The 27528-nt window shown below is 40.3% G+C and overlaps 2 protein-coding genes and 1 non-coding gene across 3 annotated transcripts; all 3 read left to right on the top strand.

Moving 5' to 3' along the window:
- The first annotated feature begins 8605 nt into the window (after nt 1-8605).
- cops8 (COP9 signalosome subunit 8) lies at nt 8606-20097 on the top strand. Its single transcript, XM_085249251.1, has 7 exons — nt 8606-8739; nt 9395-9465; nt 9613-9661; nt 11053-11185; nt 18556-18663; nt 18780-18842; nt 19531-20097. The coding sequence occupies exons 1-7, from the start codon at nt 8668-8670 to the stop codon at nt 19608-19610; spliced, it is 576 nt and encodes a 191-aa protein (XP_085105377.1). The 5' UTR covers nt 8606-8667; the 3' UTR covers nt 19611-20097.
- trim63b (tripartite motif containing 63b) lies at nt 12626-14262 on the top strand. The gene has a single exon (XM_085249250.1). It carries the CDS (start codon nt 12866-12868, stop codon nt 13913-13915), a length of 1050 nt encoding a protein of 349 aa, XP_085105376.1. The 5' UTR covers nt 12626-12865; the 3' UTR covers nt 13916-14262.
- Nucleotides 20098-21466: 1369 nt separating the features above from the next.
- Nucleotides 21467-21540, top strand: trnai-aau (transfer RNA isoleucine (anticodon AAU)). Its single transcript has one exon. It is a non-coding gene; the product is annotated as a tRNA-Ile (tRNA).
- The last annotated feature ends 5988 nt before the right edge of the window (nt 21541-27528 follow it).

Raw genomic sequence — 27528 nt, forward strand, 5'->3', positions numbered from 1 at the left:
GCAACCAGAAGAGTTGACCCCCTACTGTTCACTGGAAGTAATTCATGTAAATTAATTAACTGGGTTTGCTGGCAGTTATCACTGACGCTTTACCTATTTCCTTGCTTTCCAAGGAAATAGGTAAAGATCCAAAATTGACACATGTAACACGATATTTTTTTTAAAATATGAAAACGTTTTACAATATCCTTTAAATTCCAAGGCTGAGATATTAAAACTAGTTTTCATTCTGATTGATTCTTGCGCTGAAATAGCAGCTTATAGTCAAGCTGTGTGCTCAAGTGGTTTTGAAAACCTGCAAACAAATTGCACAGAGCGTTCAACAAATAGCTTAATCAGTCAAGCAGACCCCCAGCCCTATCTGGCATTTAAAAAGTGGACACTCCGTTCAAATAATAGCCCAGAGGTTACAAGTAATCATCACAGAACAATTCTCCTGTTCCCCAAGGAAATAACTCCCCAAAGCAGCTGCATTGTCCTTTTCTGTAAGCCCACAGAGTAATAACTCAGGTCGACACAACAGTGTTCACACAATGTAAAGGGGAGAAATGACAAGACTGTGTGATTGGCACGTTGTTTTTCTTCTTCCTCTTTAATATTCTTTATTGAAAGAGTTATACAATAGGGCGCATATGAGGCATTATGAGAACAAAAGAACAACAGAGACATAGCAAATTCAAAAACTACCAGGCTGACCTGACCAGAAATAACAAAGCTAGACAACTGTTCAAGAGGGTTAAAACAACTGATATTTTGAGGGGGGTATCTTTTAAAATGATCTGAATGAGTGCATCTACCCCTGTGACAGACTGGCGACCTGTCCAGGGTGTACCCCGCCTCTCGCCCTATGACAGCTGGGATAGGCTCCAGCACCCCCCCGCGACCCTGAAAAGGATAAGCGGAAGCGAATGGATGGATGGATGGAGTGCATCTACAGGGTGGGCAATTTATATGGAAACACCGTAATAACATGGGAATGGTTGGTGATGTTAAAGTCCTGTTTGTGACACATTAGTAGGTCTATATGTGAGGGGGCAAACTCCTCAATCTGGGTGGTGACCATGGTGGCCATTTAGAAGTCGGCCATCTTGGATACAACTTTTGTTTTTTCAATAGGAAGAGGGCCATGTGACACATCAAACTTATTGGTAATGTCACAAGAAAAACAATGGTGTGCTTGGTTTCAACATAACTTTATTCTTTCATGAGTTATTTGCAAAGTTCTCTTTGTTCACAGCCATTGACATGTCGAAGAGGTTAACACCTGAGGAGCGGATTGAAATTGTGTTTATATCTGGTGAACGCAGTAACCGGGTCATTCCAGCAAATTTCAATGCAAGACACCCTACGAGACCACCCATCTCCCATGCTACAGTTAGCAAACTGCTTGCTAAGTTTCGTGAAACTGGTTCAGTGTTGGATTTGCCAAAATGTGGACGCAAGAAAACTGTCACTAATGAAGAAACATCAGTGGCTGTCTTAGCATCATTCAGCAAGAGCCCACAGCGTAGCACTCGCCACATGTCGCAGTGGCATTGGTTGAACATCCGGATATTAGCTACTCACAAATGGCACCCTTACAAACTCCAGCTACTGCAGCATCTCAACGAGGGTGACCCAGATCAGCACACAGAATTTGCAGAATAGGCAAAACAGAAATTGGAACAGGACCCTCAGTTCACGCAGAAGATTTTGTTCAGTGATGAGGCAAACTTTTATGTGAATGGTGAAGTTAACAAACCAAATCACCGCTATTGGTCTGACACTAACCTACACTGGATGGATCCCTCCAAGACTGTTGGAACAACAAAAGTGATGGTTTGGTGTGGTATATGGGGTGCAACGATAGTGGGTCCATTCTTCATCAATGGAAACCTCAAGGCCACTGGATATTTGAAATTGCTACATGATGATGTGTTTCCCTCTTTATGCACTGAAGCTGGCACGTTCCCTGAGTTTTTCCAGCAAGATGGTGCACCACCACATTATGGGTGCCAGGTCCGAGCATTCCTAGATGAACAGTTTCCTGGAAAGTGGATTGGTCGCCGTGGGCCAGTTGAATGTCCCCCAATGTCTCCCGATATGACCCACTTAGACTATTCTCTTTGGGGTCATCTGAAGGCAATTGTCTATGTTGTGAAGATACGAGATGTGCAGCACCTCAAAATATGGATATTGGATGCCTTTGCTGGCATTTCTCCTGCGGTGTTGCTATCAGTGTGTGAAGAGTGGGAGAAGAGGGTTGCATTGACAATCCAACACAATGGGCAGCACATTGAACACATTTTATAAGTGGCCAGAAACTTGTAAATAACTCATGAAAGAATAAAGTTGCGTTGAAACCAAGCACACCATCATTTTTCTTGTGACATTACCAAAAAGTTTGATGTGTCACATGGCCCTCTTCCTATTGAAAAAACAAATGTCCATATAAATTGCCCACCCTGTACGATCTCCCTCTACAATCTCCACCATTGTCATCAGCCTCATTATCCCTAATAAGAAAACTGGTGTTGCTCTTGGCAGTTTGCCTTCTACCAGAAAGGCTTTCTGAGTTGGTAAATACTGTGACTCTGCAATCCAGCTTAATCAAGTAGCTTTGGTATCAAAGCCTCATCTACCAGTAACTTGAGAAAGAAAATGAATACATTGAAGAAACTGATGTAAACTGAAGTAAACTATTTAATTTACCAGTCAGGCCCTGAGTTTGGGATAGTGACTGAAGAAGGAGACCTGTGGTATAGGCAGTTTATGATTCCTGTAGGCTCAGAGATAGGGCTAGACACTGATCAGCTTCAAACCTGGCCAACCCAGACCTTTCTGTTTGGACCTGTTAACTGGGGTAGACTATTTTATTTAAAGACTACATGAAAATACTCTGCAGATTAGTGCAAAATAAACAGGTCAGTTTGCTGTACTGTGATGGTTTTAAAGTATAGAACAGTGTGTGACTGGTGTACAGTGACTTTGGTGCAAGTTGGGATACAATCAAGTTTAGCAGAGATGAATCTGAAGTTAAGCTGATGATGTTTAGATGGTTCATACCAACTTTAAACCATCTAGTAAACAGTTCTCCATCCCCTACACTGACTGAAACATATGCGTACATGTTGTTGGATTGTGTACAACAAAGTTTTGTATATCCACAAAGAGCAGTGAACCTCAGTGCATATCCATATCAGCTGATCACAGCCTGTACACTAAGAAAATTAACCTGTTGTAACCTACTTTTCCCCACACTGAGTGGCTACAACTGATGTTAGGGTTCCCCACATGCTGAATCCCACTTTAACCTCTTCCCTACTCCCCTTTTCCTGTTCAGAGGCAAAGTCACCCACTACAATGTAGACAACAGAAAATATAGGGTTTTTTTAAGCTTCCTTCTTTTCCTTCTGATTCAAGCTGAATATAACTAATATTAAAAATTAGACTAAAGTTTGTATTCCCATCTTCTAATATTATTTTGTTATTGGATAAGTAGCTTTGCACAAAACATTTAAGATGTTTCTTGTTAAACCGGACACAATAAGGTAATATTTGGAGAACATGAGACACCTGCATTCATTTTTGTTAAGTGAAAATAAGCAACCCAACAATTCCTCTCAGTGCATCCTTCTGCCCAAAGACTCAGTCATGCATTCAGCGTCATTAAACTCTTACAATTCAGAGATCAAAGACCCATTTTCTCAGTTATTTATAGAAGCCTAGCAGCTCTTAGTTGTGGAACTAAAGCCACACAACATCACATCATTAACAGTGTTTTCTCTTACAAAAATCACAGTTATTTTTATAATAGGGTGTTTATCTCATGGTCCTGGATTTCCGACGTAGGTTTTTGCTTTGGGACTCCTTTGGAATTCTTCTGCCTTCAGGGTCTCTTTTTGTTTGGCTTTCTTTTGGTCCTTGGTTTGTTGTCTACATTTTGACTTTAATTTATCAGGACAATTTCTGTTATTATTACTGAGTCTAATTATCCCTCAGGTTTCTGATTTCTCTTTTAACTTATGATCTTTATATTTTTCCAGTTCTACGTATTAATTATTTTGTTGTGTTCACTATAGTTGCCTGTGTTTTCACGTTTCATTTTTCCATTTACTTCCTGTTTTTCGATACGTCATCAACTTGAAATAAAGGGTCGCTTTGTGTTATTTCCGCCTGCCTTTTGGAGCCTGAATTTGGTACCTCAATCTGCAGGACATGACGGTTTATGAGGCTCTTAAGATGAGGGATTTTTTTTTTCATGTTTTCCCCATGTCAACATTTGATTGAGTCAGAGAGTCTCAGTAATGTCTGGAGCTGAATCATGCACATATATAAAGAATTAAGAACATCAAAAGTCCTCATGAATTCCGCTGATGCAGCACATGGGGATTTCTTCTCAGAGCTGAACACTGAGATATATTTAGAGAGGAGAAGCTAAGTAAATAAAATCTGTTTTTATTATTATTCTTTATATTCTATTCTATGTTATCCACACTTCAGAGAAAGAAGCTGTTCTGATGTTCTTTATGTAGTTCATCGTGATTCATTCATGTGTTTATGGGATTCTCTTTCAGCATTATTAAACTATTAAGACCACTGCTTTGCATTTCTTTGATCCTTTCCTTTGGCCTACAACATAACAGGGATTATGGTCCCTATATACTTTATTGATTTATTGAGGATTTGACAGGAGGGTCAAGGTAGTACATCTGAAAAGTCTTCTAGGTTTTCAATAAGTGGCTGCTGAGAACTGTAGTACTGTGATTGTAATGTAATGGGAAGTTCCAGAACGTTGAATTTGTCTGCACTGGGTCCTGCTTAAGAGTCCACATAATTTATTTTTCTATTTTGCATGCAACAGTAATCTCAAATAAATTGGTCCATATGTGTTGTTTTACAAGATATCTATTATTTCCATAGAGATTAAAAAGAGCTTGTGAAGCTGATAAATTGATTAGCGCATGTTGTGTTCCAGCATTGATAAAAACAAATATTTAGGAGGTTGTGACTTCCAAAAATGAATTTTAAAAATCTCAGATTTGTCATTATAACTGGATTTTTTAAGTAATTTAAAAATGTTGTAATTAAAGTGTGAAAAAGATGTCTGAGGGGTGGTTTTCGTTTGTTTTTACACATTTAGTGTTCCTTAAGATTGCAAAATACCACCCTCAATGCAGATTAAAAAAAAAAAATCAAAAGCTTGGAGAATGATAAATTTTCTATATCAACAGTTCAATATCTATCTAAATGAAGAAAAGACATGAGAGCTGTGTCTCAGTTGCCAAGCTAATTTTTTAGAGGTTGAGGGGATAAAAAGGTATGTGTAGTCACCACCATCAAAGGCAAAGAAAAGATCAAAAGGAATTAAAATAGAGGAATGCCCACCACTGGCAGGAAGATCATTAGTTTTTTTTTTTTGTTGTTTTTTTTTGCCTGTCCCGTTTGGCTCTTTTGCCATCAGAATTGTTGTCTAAAGGCAAAGAAAGATGCCCAACGGATTTACTTTACCAAATTGACCATCCCAGCCTTGCCGTAATGGTCCATTTGATTCACCTTTTATTGTTTATTTTATTTTCATTTAGTGACATACGGGACAGACTTGACTGGGGGAAAGAAGGGGAGAAAGAAAGAGGGAAAGAGAAACAGCTGAGAAGAGGGACGGGGGAGAAGGGCAAAAGACAAAAACCAACAGAACGGGCAGAAAAAAAAAAGAAAAAAAATGCATATATCGATCACCTGGGTCACCTGCTGAGAAAGAAAAAAGAAAACAAGCAGAAGAGAACAAGAGTAATAGAATAAACAACATCACAATGATATATGGGAATATGACAGTAAATACTAAATATTAAACATTATTGTGCAGCACATAAGATCAACAGAACACAGTGTGCTTTGAGGTAGGAGCCAAAAAGGGTGTAGTTTGTGGGTGTGATCACCTGTGTGTACACCTGTGAGCATGGACGCGCTTGTTTTTGTTTTTTAAAAGGTTCCTTCATGTAATGATCTGCTAGAGGGTGTGGGGGGGGCCACAGCCCCGTCCTCTAGGGCATGAAGCAGGTATGGAGGAGATCAAAACTCCAGACATCCAGAGGCCCCCAGAACACAAGAGACCAAGGAAGACCAACAGAGGGGCAGCTGCGCCACTGTCCCAGAAAGAGCTGAGGAGAGTCCCAGATGAGGGCTCACTCAGCAGCCGCGGAGCAGAAGCCAGGGGGAGTTGCAGTGACGCGCCCGTGAGCTCCGCCGGCAGCCAGCCGGGCTGGGAGTGACGGAGCCCCAGGCCGAGAGGCCGGGGGCACCCCACCTCCGAAGTGGCCCGAGCGAGCCCCAGGCTCTAGGCCCCGATAAGCGGCCGCCAAGGAGTGAGCCGGTGTGTACCTGGACGCCCATCCCCGGACACAAAGAACCACCAACGCACCGATGTCTGAGGGAGTCCACCACTGGCAGGGGAAGTGGTGGTAGGGGGAGATAGGCCTCCAAACCTTGGAGGGCCTGAGATGTCCCCAGAGAGGTGGCGCCTGACACCCAACCTGACATATAGACACAGAAATACAGGCACACACATATACAAACATCCATTCCCACCCTCATGCTCTCATATGCACTTACTCCACACCCAACCAACGTGGAGACAGACATAAAGAGACGCTGTACACACGATCACAGGAAGATCATTAGTGAATTCAAAGAAAAAAAAGTATCTCTCAGCACTGGGAGTGTTATTTAAAGAGTGATTGTTTCCCTGGTAGAAGTACCAATAAATGTAAACTTGCATGTATATCTTAAAGTTGACAAACTACAGCATTTAATAATAATGACAAGAACTTTTATATGAATAAAACTCATTAAACTCTAAATTTACTTAAAGAAACAACAGTTTGTTATACATAGCTTGTAAGATTTTGCCCGTTTATAATATATTTAAGCTTGTTTGCAAGTATCACGTTTTCACAATCTAGTAAAAAGCTGTCATCATCTTTCATTGTCCACAAAAATCTTAGTATAGTTATGTGTTTGATGAACATTGTAGGAGTTTTCTAGATTATTTTTAAAGTGTTTTCCTCTTAATCTTTTGCCCACACAAAAAGTGTATAAATGTGCTTATTTATTCCTGATATTAGGACAATTACTTACTGTCAGAAATGGTAAATGGCCTGCATTTGTATAGCGCTTTTCTAGTCCCTAAGGACCCCAAAGCGCTTCACATTCAGTCATTCACCCATTCATTTACACACTGGCGATGGCAAGCTACATTGTAGCCACAGCTGCCCTGGGGCGCACTGACAGAGGCGAGGCTGCCGGACACTGGCGCCACCAGGCCCTCTGACCACCACCAGTAGGCAAACACGGGGTTAGTATCTTGCCCAAGGATATTTGGCATGCAGTCAGGAGGCAGCCTGGGATCGAACCACCGACCTTCTGATTAGTGGCTGACCTGCTCTGCCACCTGAGCTACAGCCACCCCAGAAGATTACACACACAACAGTCCTCTCTGCACAGGTGACAACTAGCCAGCAAAACAACACCTGGTTGTAAGCTAACATTATGGCTGCTAATGTAAGGCTCCAGTGTTCTAAAAATCACACATATCCCTCTGATAAACAGTTTGATTGCATTGATTGCAGTCTTCCTCTGTGTAATTCAGACATGTTTGTCATACAGCTAAAATATGTATTAGGGCAGCTTCAGGGTGAAATTTGTTGAACTGACAAGTTTTTCCTTGTCACCAATGGCAAGTACTTAATTTTTAGTAATCTTTTTTTCAGAATGCCACAGCTCTGAGTCCAGCAGAGTCCAAGATCTCCATTTTGAAAAAAAAAATAAAAATGAGGCCATAGCATATGATTCACATACCCAGTGGCGGTCCTAGCCTGTGTGGCTCCCTGGGCAAACACTCCCTCTGCCCCCCCCAAACACACACACACACACACACACACAGACAGACATACACATAAAACATATTAAGGATTGTACATAAACATAAAACTGTTGTTGGAGCCATGCTGAATTTCACCAGAAAAACACACACACACACAGACATGTGAAGAGAGAGAGAGAGTGCGCCTAGTATGCAAACAGCCACCAAACAGCCATCATAATTCATCATACAATGAGAACAGAACAAATCAACAATTGACAATGATTAATTAATATTAAAACCTGTAACATAATGTATTGTTTGGAGTTTAGTCTGTTACTGTTACTATTTTTACCATTTCTTCTTGGAGCATGTAACCCACATAATTTCCTTAGGGATTAATAAAGTATTCTGATTCTGATTGTTTCAGAATACATGACCTGCCATTATCCAGTGACACATCTGCTTACCTGTATCTTGTGCTCGTTTCTCCTCCTCTTCCTTTCTCTTTTTTCTAAGCTGAAGACATGATGGCTTTGAACTTTTCTTGTCCATCTTCCATTGGTTTTCATTTTACACTCTAGTATGAACATCCCTCAACCCGAGGATCACCACAACATAACCTAATAAACCTACACCTTAGTTCACTTTGTCTAGGGTTTATTTAGAGGATTTCGCACAACCCAGGATTCACTGTAGTTTGCGTTTTGGCCAGCAGAGGACGCGGGTGATCACACACCCGACGTCGGACTCGTAATAATACGGCGAAGACACCAAAGAAGAAGAAGTAGAAGCAGAAGTTTCCGGTGCAACAGCTAGGCATCATCATGCCTACTGCTGTGATTATGGAGGAAAATTTTGATAAACTATTAGAGCAGTGTGAAGCCCAAGAGCTTGAGGTAAGGACTTTGTGATCTTAAATATGAACAGGAAGGTCGCAGAGATTTTGTGGCTTTGAAAGCAGGATGGGAACGGTGCGGTTTTTAGATATATTAGGCTACCTTACTGGCTACGAAACCTAGCCTGTGTGTAGCCTACCTTAAAGCTCTGTGAAATTAACTTATCAAACACGTTTTCTCGTAGGCGAAACATTCTCATGTTAAAAATGAGATATAGGCTGTAGCAACGTGTTCATGTTGGACTGCTCTTTGCTTTACCTTTGCCTTTACTTGTCAGCAGATAGTAGGAAGTTAGCGATCATAATCTCTCCGTTAAATTGGAACATATCTGCAGGTCATGTGTTTGATTTAAGAACCTTTAAGTCTTATCTGTGTTGACAGTCTGTCTGTCTATCTGCATGCAGCCTACGGACTGACAGTTTATAGTATAAGAATAAATGAGCGAGACTAGTACTGTAATGTTAGCAGGAGCTAAAACTATTAACTGGACGCTTGCTGTTGGCTGGGTGAACATCAGCGACTATTATTTTTTCTTTATTATGACAATAATAAGACAATAATAATAACCCGTTTTCTCTGAGAAGTAACATTTGTTCAGTTTTCCGCTTGTTTTAGTTCCAATGTTTAATCGCACACCTGCATTTCTTTGTAACAGGCTCCAGGGGGCATTGCAACACCTCAGGTCTACGCTCAGCTGCTGGCGCTCTATTTACTTAATAATGACATGTAAGTCTCTGATCTCTATGTATTTATAAAAAGAAATACATTTAAATCTATATTTGGGTCTCAGATTGCAGGTAGCTGATTTAGTTGATGAGACCCTTTTTACTGCCTGTATCTGTATTATGAATGTGTTGTGTGTTTTCCTAACAGGAATAATGGCAGGTATCTGTGGAAGAGGATTCCCCAAGCAATAAAATCGGTAAGCTTGTTAAAACATGTGTAAACATTGCTAAAAAAAATAACATTTGAGCATGTAAATGTGAACAGTAAATGCTGTTTACTTTAAAATCCAATGTTGGTTTTATTACATTTTTCAAACCTACTCATACTGTCATGTACACAGTTACTAGACACTTTGTAAGGTGCACTTTGCTAGTACTGGATGAGCCCTCTTTTGCCCTCAGAGCTGCCTTAATTCTTTGTGCATTCATAGATTCAACGAGGTGCTGGTTTTAGAGGTTTTGGTCCATGTTGACATGATGTCATCACACAGTTGGTGCAGATTTGTTGGGTGCTTATCTCTGACATAAATCTCCTATTCTGAAACCTCTCTAAACGCTGTACTTGCTTAAGATATGATGACTGTGGAGCCCATTTGATTAGCCTTCCTATCAGTTCGAAACAGTTTGACCATTCTCCTCTAAACTCTGTCATCAACAAGAAGTGGCACTCATTTGATTTTTCCTTTTTTCTGAAAATACAGTGTAAATCCTAGATGAAAAATCCCAGCAGATCAGAAGTTTCCTAAATACTCAGACCAGCCCATCTGACACCACCAACCATTCAAAGTGTCTTGTATTACCATTCTTCGTCATTCGAATACTCAATTTGAATAGCATTTTGTCTTTGTCTCGTCTTGTGTGAATGCACTAAGTTAATGTCATGTGACTGGTTGATTTAATGAGTAAAGACAAACTCATGGATTGGAGAAGTCCTTTAATGACTGAGCAGCCAGATCCATCATAGCATCACAAAGGGATGGCACAAGGAGCCAATGGTGAGAGGCTAATAAAGATTTCTTTTTCTAGTCCCTGTTTGCTTTGGATCAACTGGAGGCTTTTCATGGAGCTTTCAGAACAATATGATAATAAGGAATTATATTCTAGCTTCAAATTAGAAGTTAGAAATGTATGGTCTGTGTTTTTCATCACCTTTTTGCCATTGTGGTGCCTGCATCACATTTAATATTAAGGGCATACCACCCTGACACAACCAGTTCCATGTTTCTAGAAAAATTGCTCAACTTTAAATGTAAGTAACTAAAAACATATGTAATTGGCATTTTCACTTGTATTGCAAAATGATCTTAAGTCCTGGCAGATCAATTTGCCCCACAGGAAAACTTTTTGGACCTGCTTAGACAACCAAGAGAGCACTATGAAATAAATGGAATTATGGTACTGCCAATCAAGTCATGACTTCTTGCCAAGTCCAAGAAAAGACAATTTAAGGATGATGGAACCATTGTGATCCAACAGTGTTACATATATATTGGGCTGTGAATGTTCTTCACAGTAGCATTAAAGCCACTACCTGGTCAAGTGTTGCATTCTGATTGTGTTTGAAATGCTTCTCACTTGTTTCCTGCAGGCAAATCCTGAATTAGCAGCTATATGGGGAGTGGGCCAGCGTATTTGGCAGAGAGACTTTCCAGGGATCTACACAGCCATTGCTGCTTATCAGTGGTCGGAGAATATTCTTCATGTCATGGAGGCCCTTAGAGGTAACCAAAAAATGTTAAGAACACTAGTTGACTTCTCGTGCCTCACGTTGACCTGTTATTACACTCTTCAGATTAATTATGCTTCCAAATATTCTTTATCTGATATATAAATTTGGCTCTGTTGAAACTAGGAACTAAGGCAACATGTTCTTTCAGCAGGTTTAAGTGAGTTCAATATTTTAAAAAAGTTTCATAAATCATTTAGAATAACTGCCAGCAGGGGGCAACAGCTGAACCCAGTCAGGGCTATGAGGCAACAAAGCAATGGGAAAATAAACAGAAACCCTCATGGTCATGAAGGGTACATCAAATAACCACAACAAGATACTTGCATATTAAGAAGGTGGTTGCGTACCTACATATTTTTCTGTTTTTCAGATCACCTTCTCAACTTCAAAGGAAACATCAGGTCATAAAGTTATATCATCTGATGGTCACAGTTCTAGCTGCATTTGTATCATGTGTCAATTACATTGTGCAACAGTTTAAGAATAGCTTCTCACTTATGTTTATGACACTGTGTGTTGATCAGATATTAATGCTCAGAACAGTATGTCATAGCACAGTTAAGCAACCACTGGTCATAACTGCTTAGTAGATGTGTGAATAAACATTAACAAAAAATGTGCAACAGTCAAGAACTGCAGCATTTATTCAAGATTACATTTTTTTGCAATCTGACTGTACTTCCAGGCACTTAATGTACTGAGTGTATTCATGACCATCATACAGCTCACACTAATTAGAATATTGCATAATATATATTTTTTCCATCAATGTGTTAAAAGAATACATTTCCAAACGTATAAATTAATCTGAATATTTTTAATAAATCTGTTTAAATCAAAGCCACAAAACGAAGACATTAAATATATTGAGAACCTAAAAAGTAATAAAATATATTATCATCTTACCTTAAATTTAATTTAACAGTCTCACTAAATTGTGGATTTTATTATTAAACTCATCAGGTTCCAGTGCTGAAGAATAAGCATTGCAAAAGAAAGAGACTAGCAGGTAAATTATCATTTAGAAAAAAGAGGCTTAAATGTTGTGTCCGTGGTAGTTTAATAAACATAATTGATCCTCAGCCATTTGCTTTTACCGGTTAGTTTAATTTAAAACGTATGAAAATTGCTTTTCTGTACAGTCACTCCATTTACTAAACAGAACCGGTTACATAAATTGGCACATTGAGCAGATAAATGAAAAGAAATCAAATGGAAAAACAGCCAAGTCACAGGATCTTGACACAGACTTGTTTACCAATAATACTGAGCCCTCTTTCTCAGGTCGAGCTCCTCTGAGCCGGTCACATGGACCCTGTTTGTCTGTACTCAGTTGGCCACTTGGGTCACTGTTAGAGGGGACTCTGCGCCCACTGGGGCATGTGACACATGCTGCAATGGGTAGGAGGGGGAGTTTCGGTGAAAAGATCCTAGGCTAGCAAGCGGGTAGGAATGCCTGGTGGAAAGGATCGGGTGTCACCAGCTGTGAGTGTGCAGTATAAAGGACAGAGCCGCTAGCTCTCAACCAGAATAGATATCAGCATTTCAAGTACGGCACACCAACAGGAGAAGTTCTTAGACGCTGTACTCTCTTTTAGCGACTCAGCTTTTAGCTTTCTCCTTGTGAGAACATAAGACTTCCTAGTCTAGGTGTACGCATAAAACTTACGAAATGGACATCCAGAGGACAGGATCTGTAGTTCGGCCCCCCAGCCCCATGGATAGCCTTGAGAAGCAGCTGAGCTGCCCCATCTGCCTGGACATGTTCACGAAGCCTGTGGTCATCCTGCCTTGCCAGCACAACCTGTGCCGTAGCTGTGCCAGTGACCTCTATGACTCGCGCAACCCGTACCGCTTTTCTGGTGGCGTCTTTCGCTGCCCTACCTGCCGGTTTGAGGTTGTGCTCGACCGCCATGGTGTGCACGGGCTTCAGCGAAACCTGTTAGTGGAAAATATCATTGACATCTACAAGCAGCAGCAAGAACTAAGTGGCAGTGGAAAGACAGAAACCAACCTGAAGCCTAAAGAGTCCAAAGAGCCAAAGTGCCAGGAACATGAGGATGAGAAAATCAACATCTACTGTGTGACCTGCCAAACACCCACCTGCTCCATGTGCAAAGTGTTTGGCCAGCATAAGGACTGTGAGGTGGCCCCTCTAACAACTGTTTATGAGACCCAGAAGGGTGAACTGAGTAATGCTATCGATACGCTGGTGACCAGCAATGGTCTCCTGCAGTCTCTGCTTAATCAGATGGAAGACGCCTGCCGTGCTGTACAGGAAAACGCTCAGCGTGCCAAGCAGGGCCTCGCTGAGCGGTTTGATCTGCTATATGCTATCCTAGAAGAGCGTAAGGGCATTTTACTTGAGCAGATTGGGAAAGAGCAAGATGAAAAGGTGGCAGCTCTGCGGGCACTGGCTCAGCGTTACGGTGAGCGACTGCAGGCCAGCTCAGAGCTGACTGATTCGGCTGTGAGGGCATTGGAGCAGAGCGGAGCTGCTGAGTTCCTGTTGGCTTCGAAGGGCCTTATCACACAGACCAAAGATGCAGCCAAAGCCTCACTGGGGGAAGAGAGGCCCGAGCCAGGCTTTGAGAAGATGGACCACTTCACTATATCAACGGAGCATGTTGAAAGAGTCCTTGGAAAAATGGACTTTGGAGTGGTTGGAGATGATGATGAATTTGAGGATGCAGAGGAAGAGGAGGAAGAAGAGGAGGAATGATGAGAATTGGAAGTTGTTTTGAACTTAAGTACTCTTGAAGGTGTTTTGAAATAGGGCAGTGTTTGTCTTGAGGACTGAAATATTAAGGAGGTGAAAGAGGATGTGGGCTGAAACTGTTTGCCCTGTCAGTGCAATATCTAATTTCAGTGTCATATTCATTCTTTTTTTCTTAAGTTCTTTTTATACTTTTGTACCTCTAAGTCTGTTAAATGTAGAAACAGGTAGTATTTAGGAATAGTTGTTATTTTAGATTTCCTTTCTCACTTTTTTTGTGGAATTGGTGATCAACTGACCTCGATGTAATCACCAAGTCTGTTGTTACTGGTAATAAACCTGCATGAATTGAAGCAGCAATGTTCTTTATTTTTAGCTCAATGTAAGCCCAACTTAAAATATTGATTTATTTATATTAAATAAATGGGGCTTAAAAGGAAAAAAAAAACCCCTACATGACTTAGGATTATTTTGGTGCTACAGACTTTTGGAGTGCTTCCATCCAAATGGTTCCCAGTCTGTTGCTGCTCTTACTTGGCAGTGGACTGTATTTAAAAATAAAGCCCCTTGCCATGTCCTGTCTGCTTTGCCTTTGCTGGTGAAAAGTGGGGGCTATTTTTAAGAGGTGAGATGGTGAGAGGTGATAGCTCACCCTGGAATAGACTGACAGGGAAGGACAAGCCAGGTCCCGTTTCTCCTGCATAAAACTCCCATCCTCCCACTCACTGATGTCTTACTCAGCACCTCCAACCCAACTCTGAAGTGTCAGAGGGGCATGCTAAGAAAGGCCTGTCCAGTTGCCACACAAGTCATTCTCTAGCGGCCAAGAGGCCATGGTAAAAATATACATCTTCCCTGAGGCTGGGTTACAGAAAAAACCCCTTGAGATGATCGGCCTTGTTGGGTCAGGAGCATTTGAATTTACAGATGGTCAGCTGCCAGAAAGTTGTTCCAACACAAGAAGCAGTTTTATAAGCTGTGTCTCTTTTTAATAGGAGTTTTTAGCATAGTGGTGCACAACAAAATGGGTTTCATTTGGATTTCTTGATTTAAGAGGTTGTTTGAATCAGAACAGTATTTAAATAAATAAGGATTGTGGCTATTTGATCTCAGGCCTCCATTTCAGGGACGACACAGAGGACACCCAGTCAGTTTTTATAGTCCAACATATTTTTTTTTAGTTTGTTTTTGGCTAAGCTTTTGTTTTCAGTGCAGTTTAGTTTGTCTACAAAAACTTTGTCTTTATTCGAGTCACAGTTACAGTTTGTTTTTTAAGGTTCAGGAAAAGAATTATTTAGAATAAGCTTCTGTAACATTTTAGTGAGACAGAACACCTCGCCAGAATATGATTATGAATTATTTGTTCAGGTCCCCTGAATCTTTTGGATATATTTAATGGTCCCCACCACACACAAACCCAAACACACACTGATCTCAATCAGTAGAATCACACCATTCTTCAAGCACTCTTCCTTTACATAAATAAAGATTTTTTTTATTTTTTTAATAAATTAATGGAAGAAACAAATTGGTGTATATAATGGTCAAACTTCCCTAGAGCTGGACCCACAGATCATCCCCCCCCATGCTGAAACGCCAGCTACAGTCATGACTTTGGTTAAAACTCAAGCGCAGCTGTTGCGTAAACGGTGTTGACATATTTTCCAAGACATGTGTTCAGCTTCTTTTTGCCTCTTTTCGATAAGAGCAGTAACATTTAGGACAGGAAGCTCGTTGGACATCACAATGGGAACGCGCTCTTGACAATCTCCGGCCTTCCCCTACACAGCTGTCTTTTCTCATCCCACTTGTTATTGTTACTGCTGCTAACGGCTGCAGCAGACAGGAGGATGATTGTTGGTATACACACAACCCGTTGCTAGGCTATAAAACACCAAAGGCCATAACCCCAAGGCACTTGCGTGATAGCTGCTGTAGCAGCAGCGAATACCTGCCAGCGTATGTTGTTTTTGAGGCCCTGTCACTCCTACAGTAATCTCCACAGCACGTCAAGTCAGGCTAGATAAACAGGGCAGTTTGGAAGCTGAAGCCAGAGCCTGCTGATAAAGTCTTCAACGGGTCTGTGGTGTGAGCTTATTTGTGATTCGGCTTAAGCATGCTTCATTTAACAGATCTTTAATTAAGTGTACTTGATTGTGGAATTCATTTTAGCTCAAGTCAAAGTTTCCTGAACAACAAATGCAAGATTTCACTTAAAGCAAACCCAGATGGTATGATGAATTAAAGACAATTTTTTTGTTAAGACTAGCTTTGTTTGATTTTCCCAGAGCAGTTCCTGTTAGAGCTGCGTGTCATTGTGTGTTTGTTTGGGCTGGGATGAAGTGACTTGCCAAACACATACAATTACCACAAGAAAGGTTAAAAATCTGCAAAGTCAGCAGAGTGAGAAACAAAGAGCTTCTTCCAAGGCCAGTGCACTGTCTAGTTTTAAAGAAATCAGCATCAGAATTTGTTAAGTTCCTTTCCCACCACATCTCTGAAATTTGGTCCAGGGGGCGTTGTGTAATCTTGCAGATGGACAGAGAAACAAATACCCTTACTTGACATTTACTCAGGATGTAACAATGTTGAAACTAAGACTAAAGCCATGATGCAGCTGTTCAGTTTTATTAGGATGATACGTCTCATACTTAAAACATGAAGTTGGGAAAACGCATTACTGATGATGTATGCATAATCAGTAATGCGTGAATGCATGTTGGGAGTGACAGATCTGGGTTATGGCATAAGTGAGACAGTACAAAAGATGGAAAATCCTCTCCAGCATTGACATTTCAGTATTAAGTGATGCCCCAGGGATGAGATCAGTGATGCACGCTACATGAGTGCAGCTGACCATAGCAGAACAAAGCCTCTGAATATCTATAAAACTAATCAATTACCTTAAAGTGTTAAAGTCAGTGGAAGAACACAAATTATTGCCTGAAAATGCAATAATGATTGGGCTTGAATTTATTGCATTGCATATTCAAAATGGAAATAGTTTGATAACCAGATTTCACTATTAAGGACCAAAGGCAGTGATAAATCATGTAAAAATAATAGAAGACAAAAACAATGTTCCCCCTCAATCCATGGAAAAATCAGTGAGTGATCCCAAGTGACCTGCAAAAATCATCAGATTTTGTGTACATCAGCTTTACTTTTTTCATTCAACCCATGCAAAATATTTCCAGAGTTACAGACCCTCAGAGTGCAAAGGTGTGGGTTGAAATTTGGAGCTTTTTTTTTTTTAATCCGCTTACTGGGCCAGGATTTTAACTGCATGAGTACCAAAGAGATCCACATGACCTCTCCAGAGTTGAGGGAAAAATAAAAAACACATTAAGTTCTGTTTAAAAACTGGAGCCAAATCAATTTTACACCCACACTAAGGGTCATGGTCTAAGGAGAAAATGTTTCTGTCCAGCCCTGTAACCAGTTTTGAGCAACATTTTAATGGGATATATCATAGTTGAAATAAACTGCACCAGTTTAATGTCCACGAGAAGAAAAAAGCTTTGGTACCATAAATGTTTAATATGTTTCTGATCAGAATCAGAATCGTGTTTATTGGCCAAGTATATGTGCAGACACATACAGGGAATTTGGTTCCGGTAGATGGTGGCTCTCAAGCACAGTGATGTAAAACACACACACACACACACACACACACACACACACACACACACACACACACGTGTCTATATATACACATTACACATACATACACAAAGCTGTGTAAACCAACTATAAATAACGGATCTAAACTTATATACATAAAATACAGAAATGAATGAGGTGGAATGAATACTACAAAATGTACACAAGGTGCAGCTGCAGTCTGGCAGTGGGAGCAGTGTGACAGGTCAACTGTTAAGAAGGGAGATGGTGAGGGGAAAGAAACTGTTCCTGTGTCGGGTGGTCCTGGTCTGCAGGCTTCTGATCATTCAAAGGGGGGAAAAAACTCTAAAGTGTGATTCATGAATGATTGCTAGCTTGTGAAAACAAATTATACAAGCCCCCCCCCCCCCCCCCCCCCCCCCCACACCACCACCACCACCACCACACACACACACATTTTCATACTAGCCTCATCGTCCAGCCACAGTTCCTTTTGGGTCAGAATAATTTTCCTTAATGTATTTTGACAGTCTGTAATTCTGGCAGGTTTCATAGCATGAAGGTAAAACTGTACATGGCTTTTTAAATATAATAAAGTTGTGCTCAGAGGGAAAGATCTATTCAGAATACTTTTTAAGTACATGTTTCATATGTAATTTAAAACAGCCTGTGAATATAGATTATTTGTGCTTTGTACGTTATGAGATGAACAGTCTGTTCAGTGGTTCATTATAATCTGATGTGTTTCTGGTTCTCAGAGCTTTGTTCCTTAGAATATAATAAATCACTCCTGAAGAATTGTTCGTCTCAGCATGTGACCTCCTGTGCTGTTGCTCATTAGAAGTGCTGTTTACACGAGACATGTTGCTTAAATATCATGTTAAAATGCTGTAACATCATACTCTCCTCGTGCCTGGAAGCTCCCAGCAAGTTGCCCTGTTTGCTGTGCACTTTAAATAGAACCAGAGCCTAGATTTAGCTCATATGCACTCCATATGCACCTATCTCATATGTCTTCACAGAGAGCACACGGCAGCGGGCGTACAGCCTTGTGGCCCAGGCGTACACTTCCATCGCAGCGGAGGATTTTGCTGCCTTTGTGGGCTACTCTGTGGAAGAGGCGGTGAAGGGTAATGTTATATCTGCTTTTTTTTAATCAGTCAGTAATCTTGCTCTCAATTTTATCACATTAATTTATACAAAGTTATTAAGAATTTTTTTTTTCTTTTTTCCCCTCACTTCAAAGGTGTGGTGAGCCAAGGCTGGCAGGCAGACGCCAACACCAGAATGGTGATGCCCAAAAAACCAGGTAGGTGGCAGTGTTGCTCTGTTAAACTGTGACCAGGATGTACCCAAAAGGAGCATCCAACTCCCAGGCTTCTCCTCCCCGGGGATTTTATTAGACACATAAAAATGCTGTGAGCACAGATTTAGGACTTGGGTCATGCTGACATTGTTTTTCCTTGAAATTCTTGAAGTATGTGATTATCGTCCATATAGCCCAAATTTTATCACGGTCACATGTCCGCGATTCAAAGCGTCAAGGCCTAATCCACGGGTTTGTTGATTTATGTGGACATACCAGGGGACATCTGTCTTATCTGTAATCATCAGAACTTACTGCATGACTGAAGCATCTGCTGCACACATGCATGCAACCAACCAACCCACCCACATGAATCCCCCAACTTTCTTCCTTAGTTTTTATTGGCTCTTTTAGTTGTTGATCTCACACCAGAAACGATTCTATTTAAGATGGATGTAAAAAAATTGTGCTGGCCTGGCAGGTAGTTGTTGTTTAACAGGTGAGGAATAGTCTTGAGCTCACTTCTAGATGTGAACAGTAGGTCTAACTCGAATGAGCTGAGCTTCAGAGTCCGAGCATGTGGGCTAAAGAGCTAAAACTGAAAGGATGTAAGAAGATCGATAGCATTTGGCACAAGAGGAATCTCCCTCTGACTCAACTTCTCCTCCTCCGTGTCTCTCTCCTTCAACAGATCCTCCCCCTGTCTCGTTGGTTCCAAATGAGCAGCAGTTGGCCAGACTCACTGACTACGTGGCTTTTCTTGAGAACTGATAACCCACCACAGCCACTGCCACCCGTTTTCACCCACTCGGTACTGAGGGAGAATACAAGACTCTTCATCCTTCCTGCAGCCCTGGTTGAGACGTACACCCACCCCACCCCCCATCATCTTGCATGATTTCTCTGGGACATAGCTATTTATGTTCAGCGACTAATAAACCCTCTGCTCTTGATGTGTTGAAAATTTCAGACTGTGATGTTGTACATTTTTATGCTCTTCGCGAACCCACCTGATGTCTAGATTTGGCCGTTTTTCAAAGGAAGCTTCATTTTCCCGTCACCAACTAATTCTTTCCTCCCAGCAGAAATACACAAACCAGCTTGTACAGTCCACTCCTTCTGTTTTAGCATTTAAAGTTGGCCTTGATATAAATGTCATCGGGTAACAGGAGTCTTGGCATGCATGCATCACCGTACGGAGACCTCATTTTGAAATTTTATGTTTTGACTGGTGAATAAATATTTTGCTGTTTCTATATTTCTCGTACTGTTCTTATGAGTTTTGTCTGTAATTGGTGTTGTATTTCAGAGTCAACATACACTGTAAATGAAAGTTTGTTGTCTTCTGTGGCCCAATATGAGGAAGCAGCCCTGTATTTATGTATGATTATGGACCACCAGGTAAGTTGATATTGGAGCAAATGGATATTTATACCCCAAAATCACATAAATTGTTCTGGAAAATGAAACGAGTTGCAGTTTAATCCTGGCGGTGGAAGGCAAAACTTTAAACACACAAACATTTTTTAACATCTCTGCTAAATATAATAAACTTCTAAAGTGATGCTTTCTAATTAACATCAGAGAGCTCACGGACATTTTTATTCTGATGTCATATCTGGCTGCCATCTGTTCCTCACTGCTGCAAAATAAAAGCCTGTATAAGGCCTCTCTGTTCTGTTTTGAGGCATAATTTGAAATGTGCACTTCTCCTTTACTTTGTAGTCATTTCAGCTTTTATTGTAGCTGGCACTGGAAGGGAGAGGCAGCCATTTGATGTGATTTAGTGTGAAATCCTGGACATCGGGGCCATTCCTTGCACTTTTGTGGTTGCAAGGATCTCATTTATTTCATGGCATGGTTTGCTTTGTTTTGAAAATGCCACATTGGACACGACTGCAAGCATGAAAATTGCCCGTCTGTTTACATTTGCTGCTGTGTGTCCTTTTAAGTCTGTCTCGGTCTACAGATTTGCAGCATGTAAAGGGAACTGTGAACTTAAAGATACTTCTCAGGGACTGGCACTGAACCAGCATGACAGTATCCACCAGGTTTAGTCAACCATAAGGATATACACACAGATGTGTGTCCAGCAAACTATTGTGCATAAACTGCCTAAACTAAGTAAAGAGTGCTTAATTCGATTTATATCAATAATTAATGTAGTATTAAGCTGACTGGAAGTTTAGTGACTGAGGGGTCAAACTCGAGGGCCGGTGTCCTGCAGGTTTTCGATATCACACTGGGTCATCACACCTCCATCAAATGATTAGTTCATTACCAGGCCTCTGGAGAACTTCAAGATATGTTGAGGAGGTAATTTAGCTATTTAAATCAGCTGTGTTGGATCAAGCACACATCTAAAACCTGCAGGAAAACAACCCTCTAGGCCTGGAGTTCGACATCTGTGAATTAAGGAAACACTGGCTCATGTGAAATCCAGGGTTTGGAGTTTTGGGTTATTCTCACTGTTTGTGCAGGATTCAGCTGGCAGCAGAGTTAGCACTGCCCATACGGGCCAAGGACACTGTCACGAGAGGAAGCAGCCAAGAATAATTCGTATAGTGCTCACTGTACAGAAAACAAACTAACACCCGCGGAACCACCGTGAATGTGCATTGCAGCGTGGCCGGTTAGCTCAGTTGGTTAGAGCGTGGTGCTAATAACGCCAAGGTCGCGGGTTCGATCCCCGTACGGGCCAAGGTTCTCCTATTGGTAATTGAATATGTGACGCGTCGTGAGTTTTCCACGTTGTGTATGATTTCATCGACATGCAGTTCAAACAAAGTTTGTTTTGTTTTTTCAGGTTAACTGTTACAAGGACACCAGTCTTTTCCTACTTGAGACGAAAATGCCTGTATTTACGAGTTTTAATAATTAGGGTTACGTTTTTAAGTTATATATTAAGTTTAAGTTATATATTTACACTTAGTTGTCAGGCTCCTTGTAATGTTTAATTTGTTTGTGTACCTCTCTGCGCTTTTTTTTTTAATGATATTGTATTTAATGGAGCTGGGGTGTTTTCGGTTGCCGTAACATTAATTTCCCGTCTTTTAAAGGTAAATACATTTTAAACAAGTATCAAAAGCAAAAAATAAAATGGCTGTTATTGTTGTGAGCAAGAAGCAAAGAGATGGCCACATGATCCAGGATTTCAGCACTGTGAAGCTATGTAATGCTTCTAGCCAAGACCCTCTGGCTTTTAACTAACTTAGAAAACATTTCAAACCATTTGTTTCTGGAACACTTGTTAAATGGAAATAACCATTCTTGTAAGGTGACTCCACCCACATCATGTGTGTATTTTATTTTATTTCATGCAGGGTAAATTTTGCCTTCCAACCTGCCAGGTTTATACTTTCAGGGACAACGCAGCCCAAGACTTTGTTTTTTTCCATCTTTTTAAAGATGTCAAAAAACAGAGTTTCACTGAATAACTTTTAAAAACTCTGACTATTAACACAGAGTAATCTGATGTATGCAGAACACAATTCTCTAGGTTCATATGATACACAGTGATGCCAGTGGTTTGAAGTAAGGGCACAAGGTCACACTGTGTTTCCAGAATTGGCTCTGTGCTTTTACTACCGTGGGTCAACGTTTATACCTCGTGCTGGTTCAGATTACTGACACATGCATAATGCCATGTGGTATACATGGCCTCATATCTGCTATCTGCATTACAATAATAAATTTGACCTCAGTGTTCTCATCTACCTTTAACTGATCCATTTTTGACACAGAGCTCTCATGTAGGAAGATTCTACAAGCACTGGTAACTTATTTTTAGATGAGGTGATCTATGGACTGAAAGTGAATGGAAAGTCACAGTGGCAACTTTCAATTATCCCCCTCAGACTTCAGCTTCTTTTTCTCAGAAATCTTCGCAGTCATAATATAAAGTAAGACACTTTAATTTGTCTACATATTGTTACTGTAGTAAGTGGTAGCACTCGTGGGAAGGGAAGCCAGGCCTCATATGTTTTCTCAAACTTCAATTGTCATTTTAATGAAAGCAATTTGTTTAATGGTTTCGGCCATTCTCTGCTCTTCTCATTTCTCACTGACTGTAAAATGGACCACATGAAACAGCAACCCTCTGAATGCCACGGTGAATATGTGGTGAAACACAGTTTTGCACTCTCACAATCTGAAGGCTGAGCAGGACTCCCTTGAGATGAGGCTCTGTTTGTCAGATGAAGCCAGCTTTGAATTTGATTTTTTTTTTTTTAGGTTTTAAGTAAATAATAATGTCACTACACTGCAGCTACAGCAGTTAACTCGTCATGGTAGGTGTACACCAAAACCTGAACTTCAGTATGGAGAGAAAATTTGGACTGTCAGTATTAGAATGTGACATGTGCCAGTGCAGTAGTAGCACAGCAGCAATTTCACTGGCTGTGGCTTTTTTTATGACAATAATTCCCGCACACTCAGGCACTACTGTACTTACTGACCTTATCAACTTAGAGGAGGAACATTTGTGGACACAACAGACTTTTCAACCCAGCGAAAAGGATTCTGTGAATGACTTGGTGAGGATTTCTACAACATTCACAGTGGTTGTGAGCAAGTCTGTCTTTGCACACAGGATGCTTTTTCACTCTTTTTAAGTCCACTTCTTGTACACAACCATTTTCAAAGCAATGGCATTTTTTAATACACAATTTAACACTGTTCAATGAAAAATGCGGGGATAAAAAGGCAACAAAGGATGAACCAGCGTTGTGTCTTTACTGGCATTTCTTTGGTTGAATATATGGAAAATTGCAAAGATAAAACAGTTTGACAGACATAAAAATAGTATTTTTGCACCATCTAGGTGATTTTGAAAGAGCTAGCTGTGTCAAAAGGAAACAGAAAAATATACAACACAGCACCTGGACATTGATCCATCGGAAGTTCACAAACACGGCATAAGAAATTGTTTCAATGAAAGGGTGACTGTCAAGAAACCTTTGCAGCGAAACAGGGAGAAAAGGTAAAAGCCAACGGAACGTGATCAAACATGGACTGGACTACCCAGAGCACCGACTTCAATATTATCAAAACAGTGTGAGATCGTCTTGATGAAGGAGAGAAGAAAAGACAGAAACATTTTTTTTTTTAAAGACGAAAGAAACCTAGAGAAGTATTTTTGAAGGCTATTTAAAGATGTTACAAGAAAGCTGCCAAAAAGAGTTCAGACACAGTTGAAGAATAAAGGCGGTTATACCAAATATTCACTTCCAAGCTTATTAGAATTGCTCAAACTCAGCTTTCCCCTTGTATTCTGTATGTCCATATGTTTTCACATGTTTCAGTAACTCACTGCACATATTTTCTTTGCAAAATATAAAGAAACGAGGGGTGGCTCATGACTTCTGTGCATTACTGTATAATTGTTTTAAACAGTCAGGAAGCACGTATTTATGTATTTCCAGGTTATATTGGACATACTAAAATGTTGCACAGATTTTTCAGCTTCACTGATCAAGAGCCACGAGTGTTCTGTAACACACGACAGCTGCTGCTACAAAAATAATCGTCAGCTCTCCATACATGCAAATGCTGTCCACATTGCAGAACACTTTGTCTTTCACATTTTCAGTTCGGCATGTTTCTTTTGAAGAGGCTGAGATAACTGTTTCCAATTCCATGTTCAACCCTCTCATTGTTGTTTGCAGTGAGTCTCTAGACAGTTTGCAGATTTTAGAAAGAATTAACATGAAAAAATAGCCCAAGGAAAGACTGGCAGACATCTGGATGTTCCTGTTTTTGTTGTTAGGGTTTTTTTTTTTTAATTATTATTACATTTTGTTTTGTTTAAGAAAAAAAAACCCACAACAGCACTTGAGTCACTGGCTCAGCATCTTTTGCACAGCTGCTTATGTTTAGGTAGGAACTGTTGTGGGTGAGGTCATTTTTTCCAGGGGTCAAAAGTGACTTCTTCCTCACATGATGTTACAGACGACTGCACAGATGAGTCGAGGCGCTTTTCCTTTTAGAAGTCTGTATTTGTTTACTGTCTCTCAAAATCAGTGGCCATTTTCAAAGCTTTGTGCACTTATTTCACCAGTTATTTTCAGTCTAACTTTTCATTTCAGTGGTCAGTGGAACATTAAAAGTTGTACTTAGAATCCCCAGTAAAATGATATAAGTTCTGACAAGCTCTTAAACACCACTGGCTGAAATATGATCCCTTTCTCCATGTTTCCCTTCTGCTTCTGATAAACAAGCTTCAGTGAACAAGCTTCATTGAAGAGTTGATAGATCAGCTGAATCAGGTGCATTTCCTAGGTACTGTGTCAGGTATTTGCTGGATATTTTCCTATTTCTAATGGATGTGACTGCTGCTGCTGCTGCTGCAAAAAAAAATTTAAGGCCTGCCACTTCACCTTTTGTCCTCCATTAGTCCAGTTTTCTCATTGCTTTAAGCATGCACTGCATACCGTGTCAAGATATATATAAGTTTTCAGCTAATAGCTTTCTGGGAATCACCTTGTGGTATAAATAATTTTTTCAAGCTGTGAAACTGTTATCTTTGGCACAAAAGCCCAAATCTTTCGTTAAATGTGAAAACTATTTTGAATGAAAATTGAATTCATGTAGTATTTCCAACATTCGCCTTACAAAACTAGGATAGGCCCAAACAAAAAATGTGCACTGAGTATTTTGACATGTGGGCTTCATAACTTAAAAAAAAAAACAAGTTTCATAAAATTAAAGCTGACTTATCTTAAGACATAGTGAAAATAAAATCAAACGATCCCCCTACAATGTAATTATAATCTGATCACACATTTTTTTCAAAGTAATATGGGCTGATTAAACTTTGTGATTGTTTGTAATCTGTTTGCCTAAACAGTTTCATGTAACACTCAATCCTGCTCAGGTAACTATAAGAGCTGCATGTCACAGCCACTGTGCTGATAAACCACTGAAACTAACTTGCTGCTGTTTTAGGAGCAATCACAGGAACCGGAAGCCTGGTTGTTGATTGATGATTGATGAACTGACTGCTCTGAAATTCGGTGGGTGGTTCTGTTTATTTTATTGTAACATGTGCAGTTTGAGTCTGGTGACGCAGACGTACGAGGACAATCATAACTTCTGTTAGTATCTGGATCAGGTGGAGACAATCTGTTCAGCAGTCTCATGATAGCTGTAGAGTGTTTTTACCTCACAGGGAATGCCTTGGATGTGAAAAGAGATTACATAAAACACTGTGTACTAATATGACCCACTGGGGGGCAGTCTTCGCCAACACTGTGATCTCAAAGTGAGCAAACTGATACAATAAATATTGTTTGCTATTTCCAGATGTCAAAACGTAAAAGACCATAAAAGCTCCCATTAAAACTAGTAGTATTTGGATAACAGCATAAAAAAAAGAAAATTCCTCTTTTTTCACGTCTCTTCTCGCTGCTCCAACTGCAGAGGGGGTGTTGTTTAAAATTTCATTAACAGCAGTAAAAGATCTTTCACATCCACACAAAAACTGTTTCCATGTGGGATGATGAGTCATAAGCATGAGACCAGAAGAAGACTCCAAGAGGATGTGGGAGACTGAACAGAGGATGGTGATGAGAAAAAACAAAGAGGATCAGAAAGGAGGAGGAGGAGATGAAAGCTGGGGCTGTGGGAGCCAAAGTGAAAGAGCTGGTAGATGTGAGGAGGGCAAAGGGAATGTTACAGAGGCACTGCTACAGGAGTGCCAAGTGGAGAAATCAACAAAAGATAAAGAAATAAAATTATATCATTCTCATGACTAGCGCAGCTGTTTCCATGACCATGTGACCTCAGTTAAGAGTTCCCAGATAATGGTCCATGGGGCTCCAAGCCCTCACATGTCCAATCTAAGAGATTTCCTAATCTGCTATTAAAAGTGGAGATATCCTGTAGGAGCAAACTTGGCTTCGACTGTGCCTCTGCCAGCCAAACTTGAATGGCTCTTTTATGAGTCCACCTTGTTTCATTCATGTCCTGCTCCCAGGGACATGACCTTCTGACTTTAAGTAATTAAAGAGGAAATTAAGGTAGGAAAATGAATACAGATCACCGGTAGAGTAAAGGGAAGACAAGCAAAAGTGTGTTGTCATTTAATACAGCTTTAAAGTTGACTTGATTTTAAAAACAAAACATTTTTAATGCCATTCATTATAAATCACCACTGAGTGCCAGAAGTCTTTTTTTTAAACTAGGACAGCTTCAGTGTTACACAATGCTTTCTGAAAAGTTTTAAGCTGAGGGAATGACATGGCTAAGGGCACACAGCAGACATGGCTCTTGCAATATGTGAGTCTCAGCCAGCTGGAACATTCATAATACACTTCTACCCCAACTGTCTGCTTTAGTTATATTTGATAAAAACTGTAAATTCTAGATATTTGGGGGTTTTCTGCTTTAAAAGAAAATATGTCTGGCAAAAATCCATGTTTATCATGCTGCAAACAAAAAACAACACTGAATGTATCCCACTAACATGTACATGTTTAAAAAAAACCCAAAAAAACAGAAATGGTAGAAATTACCAGTATTCCTAGAAGAATTTCACTCCTAACCATAATTAGGCTAAAGATCAATGCTAACCGTGCTTGTAGCACCTGTCATGTTGACTGGATGACTAATAACTCTTAAAAATGAAAAAAGGAAAAAAACAGAGTTTTTAGTCAGGCCAGGTTTTAATGGTTTTGATGGCTGGGGCCCA

This window comes from Mchenga conophoros, linkage group LG16 (assembly GCF_057382185.1).
Source record: "Mchenga conophoros isolate Kocher_MC1m ecotype Shallow Benthic linkage group LG16, M_conophoros_male_GT1.1, whole genome shotgun sequence".
NCBI classification, from domain to species: domain Eukaryota; kingdom Metazoa; phylum Chordata; class Actinopteri; order Cichliformes; family Cichlidae; genus Mchenga; species Mchenga conophoros.

Excerpts from the sequence above, each read along its gene's own strand:
- cops8 (XM_085249251.1), top strand. The coding sequence starts at position 8,668 with ATGCCTACTGCTGTGATTATGGAGGAAAATTTTGATAAACTATTAGAG. Across the intron at positions 8,740-9,394 it reads GTGAAGCCCAAGAGCTTGAG|GCTCCAGGGGGCATTGCAAC; the intron begins GTAAGGACTTTG and ends TCTTTGTAACAG. Across the intron at positions 18,843-19,530 it reads GGTGATGCCCAAAAAACCAG|ATCCTCCCCCTGTCTCGTTG; the intron begins GTAGGTGGCAGT and ends CTCCTTCAACAG.
- trim63b (XM_085249250.1), top strand. The coding sequence starts at position 12,866 with ATGGACATCCAGAGGACAGGATCTGTAGTTCGGCCCCCCAGCCCCATG.